The sequence below is a fragment of the Tachysurus vachellii genome, chromosome 24, assembly GCF_030014155.1.
Source record: "Tachysurus vachellii isolate PV-2020 chromosome 24, HZAU_Pvac_v1, whole genome shotgun sequence".
NCBI classification, from domain to species: Eukaryota; Metazoa; Chordata; class Actinopteri; order Siluriformes; family Bagridae; genus Tachysurus; species Tachysurus vachellii.
Window position 1 is genome coordinate 17204256 of NC_083483.1, and position 6378 is coordinate 17210633.

At 44.4% G+C, this 6378-nt stretch overlaps 1 protein-coding gene across 1 annotated transcript in view; it reads right to left on the reverse strand.

Annotated features, from left to right (window-relative positions):
* Window positions 1-405: 405 nt before the first annotated feature.
* Window positions 406-6378, reverse strand: part of LOC132839178 (general transcription factor 3C polypeptide 1-like) — a 28171-nt gene continuing 22198 nt past the window's right edge. The window contains exons 31-38 of the mRNA XM_060860009.1: window positions 4499-4671; window positions 4030-4395; window positions 3639-3865; window positions 2497-2762; window positions 1979-2405; window positions 1824-1857; window positions 1446-1629; window positions 406-740 (exon numbers count right to left, since the gene is read on the reverse strand). Of these exons, the coding sequence (XP_060715992.1) occupies window positions 513-740; window positions 1446-1629; window positions 1824-1857; window positions 1979-2405; window positions 2497-2762; window positions 3639-3865; window positions 4030-4395; window positions 4499-4671 (1905 nt within the window). The 3' untranslated portion in view covers window positions 406-512. The remainder of the gene's footprint in view (window positions 741-1445; window positions 1630-1823; window positions 1858-1978; window positions 2406-2496; window positions 2763-3638; window positions 3866-4029; window positions 4396-4498; window positions 4672-6378) is intronic.

Below are 6378 nucleotides of genomic sequence, written 5' to 3' on the forward strand. Positions count from 1 at the left end.
AGGAAGGTTCAGTTAGAGCAGCAAACTGGACACTGTACTGAAGTCTACACACAAGTCTACACACTTCCTTATTAAAGGGATTCAGATTCCTAACAAACTTAATAAAATATTCAGTTCTGAACTTTTAGCCATGAGTCAGGCTCATCAATGTTAAACACACAGTGCTGTAAATTACCCACAGTCCCATGGAGCTGAAGATGAGATCATCAGCTGACACAGTTTTGATTCTCCAACATTCCGTCCGTGTGTGTGTTTGTCAATGGTTAAAAGTTTCACACTTTAATCTGAATCTGTGTTATTAAAATGCAGTGAAATGCTCTATTACACAATTTAAATAAGAAACACAAAAGGGGAAAAGAATAAAAACATGATCACAGCTAATTCAGACTCACTGCACACACAAACAACCAAAAAACATCTTTATTCATTTTTACAGAAAATCACAAATATCTTTAATTACAGCTGTAATTAAGTTAGATAAAAACACTAATGTTGGACTTAAGTGTGTGTGTTCAGCGTACAAACATCTGCACCCATCTGTTCCAGCTGGACTCATGAGGAAACAGCTTAGAGATTCTTATAATGCAGTCTACAGTGGGCTCATAAAATGCCACCACATCCGCCCCCATACGGGCCACTCCATGACCTTTGACCTTGGGAGTCCCAGGGTGAGAAAACAGAGACGCTTTGGGACGATTAACTGTATAACGCTTTATTATACACCCCAAATACTCAAGAACCTTGAAAGGAAAAAAAAACAAAAAACAAAAGTGAGGGATGGCTAACTGGATCTCTGTGTGTGTGTGTGTGTAATTCTTCCTCTGTGAGGACCAGATATTGACTTCCGACCTTTCTTGTGAGGACCTTTTTGGTTGTTGTGAGGACCTTGTTGGTCACGCGGACCTTTGCCCCAGTCCTCACAAAATTATCACTTAAAATCAATTCCACTGAGATTAATTATCATAATCATCATTTTTGCTAAAAACATTTTTGGTCCTGACATTAATGGTTAATTTAAATGCCCAAGAGTGTGTGTGTGTTTCTCTGCACCTCAACAAATTTAATCTAATATTTACTTTACAAAGGGTTTAATTTAACTCTTAATGTTTAGTTTAACATTTTTTAGATTTTGGAGGGAAAGTTGGATTACAGTAAAAGGGTCAGCCTTTATTTTGTGATCATATAAAAATACACTTGGCTTTAAAAGACTTGCCTGTACATTACTGTGTAATTACAACGTATGTGTAATCTAATGCTACTTTTAAAATAAAAAATGTAATATTTTTACTATTTGTACTATGATTGTATGATCTGTAACATTTAAACACACACATTTAGCAGTATAACCAGTGACAGAACAGTGACACCTGCCCCTCCCCCATCACCACACAGTCTAAGTGACTGCTGATTCCCTGCCCCAGAGTGTAGTCAGAATGGTGTGTTACCTTTAGCAGATCTAGGACGACCATGGGCTGCAGGACTCCACTGTAATGCTGCAGCAGTGCTGGTTCAGGAACACCAGGGTGTGTCATGATGTGTAAAAGAAGTGCCTCTAACATCCCCTTACACACAGGCCTGTTCAGAGAGCCATCCACAACACGCCACGGCCGAGCTACAAAACTCAACACACTCCACACACACACACACACACACACAAGAGTATTAGGGTCTGGATCCACAAACTCAGCTAGTTAAACCAATGTATTATGTAATGAAATCTAATATATTTATCCAGTACTAAGACCCACTTATGTATATAACTGAACTTATACAGAATAATATATATATATACTATAATACATAAGGTGGGAGATGAGACTTACTCCTCCTCCTCTGGGCTCACAGGATTCTCTCCACCTGAAGAATTAATGATGAATTTAAATACATCACTTACATAACGTTCACAAATAACTCTTGAATGTGGACAAATCTTATGGTTATCACTCACACACACACACACACACACACCCCCACCCACCTTGGGACTGTCTCACATTTTCTTTCTGATTGTCACACGTGTGTAAAGCCGACACATCACTGTGCACTTCCTCTTTATTTGAAGTGGCTGGATCCACTTCTGTGCCGGATTCCTGCGTCTCCATTGCAGCCATCTCCATGCAGGGTCTCTTGTCAGCAGGAGCTACATCCTCGTCAGGCTGATCTAACGGCCTCTTCAGTGGTGGCTTGTATGAAGAAGGCAGTGCTTCAGAGGTGACATCTGAGGAAGTGGAGGGTGCTGCTTCTGGAGTGATGTCAGTAGTAATGGGAGGGGCATCTTCAGTGAGGGGACTCAGCTCTTCAGACACTTTGGGGCACTGCAGCAGCCACGGAACAGCAAAGTCCAAGCTGACCAATCGTGGAGAAAGAGCGCCCACCTCCAATACCTGCTCATAGTCCAACAGATCCTACACACACACAAACACACACACACACACACATTATACCCAGCATATACATTCATCATACATATCTCAGACACACTACAATAATCTTTACCTGGATGTACTGCTGCAGGGTTCTGCTCCGCCCCTTCTCCACCTGTTCCAGGTGTGTGCATTTCCTGTACAAGTCCTGCAGGTTGATGCCAAACTCCTTCTCAGTTTCCACAGTGACCATGACCTCCTGCACAGCCTCAACATCTTCACGGTTGTAATCCAAAATGGACATGCATTCCTCTAGGAAGTTCTGCCCGTGTACACGCTGCTGGTCAATCACACGAGAAATGAAGGAAGGGAGAGAGGGAGCGGAGAAAACTGTGCTATCTGAGACAGAAAGAGAGAGAGCGAGGGGGGGGGGGAGAGAAAGAGAGAGAGAGAGAGAGGGAGAGGGAGAGAGGGAGGGAGAAAGAGAGAGAGTGAGAGAGAGAGAGAGAGAGAGAGAGAGAGAGAGAGAGAGAGAGGGAGAGGGAGAGGGAGAGGGAGGGAGAAAGAGAGAGAGAGAGAGAGAGAGAGAGAGAGAGAGAGGGAGAGAGGGAGGGAGAAAGAGAGAGAGTGAGAGGGAGAGAGAGAGAGGGAGGGAGAGAGAGAGAGTGGGAGAAAGAGAGAGAGGGAGAGGGAGAAAGAGAGAGAGAGAGAGCGAGAGAGAGGGAGAGGGAGAGGGAGAGAGGGAGGGAGAAAGAGAGAGAGAGAGAGAGAGAGAGAGAGAGAGAGAGAGAGAGAGTGTGAGAGCAAACCTTTTCCAAAATTGAGACCCGTGTATGTGTCTCACTGCTCTCTGTGAACAGGGAATATGTGTGTGTGAGTGTGTGTGTGTGAGAACAGGGAGTGTGTGTGTGTGTGTGTCTTACCGGTCTGTGTGAACAGGGAGTGTGTGTGTGTGTGTCTTACCGGTCTGTGTGAACAGGGAGTGTGTGTGTGTGTGTGTGTGTGTTTGTGTGTCTTACCGGTCTGTGTGAACAGGGAGTGTGTGTGTGTGTGTGTCTTACCGGTCTGTGTGAACAGGGAGTGTGTGTGTGTGTGTGTCTTACCGGTCTGTGTGAACAGGGAGTGTGTGTGTGTGTGTGTGTGTGTGTGTGTGTGTGTTTGTGTCTTACCGGTCTGTGTGAACAGGGAGTGTGTTTGTGTGTGTGTGTGTGTGTGTGTTTGTGTCTTACCGGTCTGTGTGAACAGGGAGTGTGTGTGTGTGTTTGTGTGTCTTACCGGTCTGTGTGAACAGGGAGTGTGTGTGTGTGTTGCGCAGGCGGATGTGCAGGCTGCAGGCGTTGACTGCGATGTGTTCAGTAGACGTGACGTTCCTCAGGCTGATGATACCGGGGACGAAATATCCCTTCATTAGCAGGTAGTTAGTGTGAGACGCCTGGTGAGCCTTCACCTCAAACCGAGCTCCACCTTCATCATCCTCCTCATCATACAGCTCTTTAGTGATGCTAACACACAGTCAGAGTTCAACCATGTTAATTCATTGCAGTGAATTAACATGTGTCTGGTTTGTTGTCTTTCTCTCTCTCAGAATATTTTTTCTTTTTCTTTTCGACTACCTCGTTGTCCACCAGTGTGTGTGTGTGTGTGTGTGTGTGTATGTGTGTGTTACCTCTTGACTACCTCGTTGTCCACCAGTGTGCTGTCCACCACTACAATCTGCTGTGGTATACAGACGTCCACGCTCATCAGGCCCAGGGTCATTAAAGTGAGACAGCATGCTGTTGCTCCTCCTGCAGAGTCCATGGAGAACACCAGCATGTCCTCCACATCACTGGCAGGTACCAGATACTTATCATCATCCTCCACTCCACCTCCTCCTCCTCCTCCCCCACTCTCCTGCGCTCCCTCATCCCTTGCTTTCTCTTTCTGAAAGCAGAAAGTGTTGGGTCGGTCCACTCGTCCTTTCTCTCCCAGAGCCTGCAGAAGCTCATACACATCATTATACAGCGTACCTGGGAAACGCCAGGAGAAATACCTGCACAGACAGAGAGAGGCTTGAGGATTCGTCCATTACAGAAGGACGTTAGAATGACAGAGACAGATCTGTTTTATAGAGTCTGAGCACAAGTGGGAAGGACCTGTAGTAATGCTGAGACAGCTGATAGGACATGGGCAGGCAGGGGACACCTCGGTTCTTTTTAGGGCCATGGAAGTTGTTGGCACGGCGACGGTTCAACAGACCTCGCTTCTTACAGCTGAGGAAGACCTGCTGTAAGACCTCCTGGTTATATTTACTGTAGAGAGAGAAAGACTGAGAGAGATGGCAAGAAACAGAAAAGGACAAAAAAATAAATAAAATAAAGATCCATAATAAAATTATTCAGTAGAAGAGTAGGAAATTCATCATACTGTGTGTGTGTGTGTGTGTGTGTGTGTGTGTATGTACTGTATATGTATGTGTGTACTGTATATGTATGTGTGTGTGTATGTACTGTATGTGTGTGTGTGTGTGTGTGTATGTATGTGTGTGTGTGTGTATGTATGCGTGTGTGTATATATGTATATATGCGTGTGTACTGTATGTACTGTATATGTATGTGAGTGTGTTTGTATATATATGTATAATTAATGTATGTATGTATGTATGTACTGTATATGCATGTGTGTGTATGTGTGTGTGTGTATATATGTGTATGTATGTATGTGTGTTTATGTACGTGTGTGTGTATGTATGCGTGTATATATGTACAGTTGAGGCCAAAATTATTAGCCCCCTTATGAAATTAGACAAAACTCTTGATTTCTCCATGGAAATGCCCATTAACAACAAGTGTTTTATAGTGTGTTTGTTTCCAAAATAACAAAGACAAAATCTCCACTAAGTTTGATTAGGATATTTAATTGAAATAGTGAGTTGAAACAAGAAAGGGCAAAAATGAAACGTCCAAAATTATTAGCCCCCGGTCATTAATAGTCAATAGTGAACCCTTTCTGAGCCACAACTGACAACAACCTCTTAGAGTAGTTCTTTACTAGGTTGGCACAGGTTTCCTGAGGGATTTTAGCCCATTCTTCCATTGCAAATTGCTCCAGCTGGTCCAAATTACGTGGTTTCCGAGCATGGACATTCACTTTGAGCACTCGCCACAGATTCTCAATAGGATTGAGGTCTGGGCTCTGTGCGGGCCACTCCAGGACCTTTGTTTTGGTATCCTTCAGGAACTGTTGGACCAATTTCGATGTATGCTTTGGGTCATTGTCTTGTTGGAAGACCCAGCGACGACCTAAGGCTAGACTACGAGCAGATTTCTGCATATTATCCCTCAAAATGTCAACATAATTTTCTTTTTTCATGATGCCATGCACCCGAACAAGGCTCCCTGTGCCTGAAGCTGCAAAACAGCCCCACAGCATGATGCTCCCACCACCATGTTTAACTGTGGGAACTGTGTTCTTAGGGTTGAAGGCCTCACCCTTTCTTCGCCAAACATAAGCAACATCCATGTGCCCAAACAGTTCCAGTTTAGTCTCATCAGACCAAAGCACAGACTCCCAAAACTCATCTTTACCTTTCAAATGTTCACGGGCAAACCTCAGTCTAGCTGTGATGTGCCGCTGTTTGAGTAAAGGGGTTCTTCTGGGACGATGGCCCTGAAGCCCACCACGATGAAGAGCCCTCACAACTGTGTTCCTTGAAACATCAACTCCAGAAGAGGCCAGGTCAGCAACAATCATCTTGGCAGATGTCTGGGGCATCTTGCTGATATCTCTGACTATTTTCCTCTCCAGGGTTCTTGAAATCTTGCGCTTACGACCACGCCCAGGTTTGTTTCTTACAGAATTTGTCTCCTTGTACTTGGCAATGATGCAACGTACGGCGGTTCTAGACACTGTGAAAAGCTTGGAAATGGCAGTATAGCCTTCCCCCTTATCATGAGCCTCCACTATCTTCTTTCTGAGCTCAAGACTGATTTCCTTTGTCTTTGGCATGGTGAGTAAAAGTAGTCTCTCCCAATAA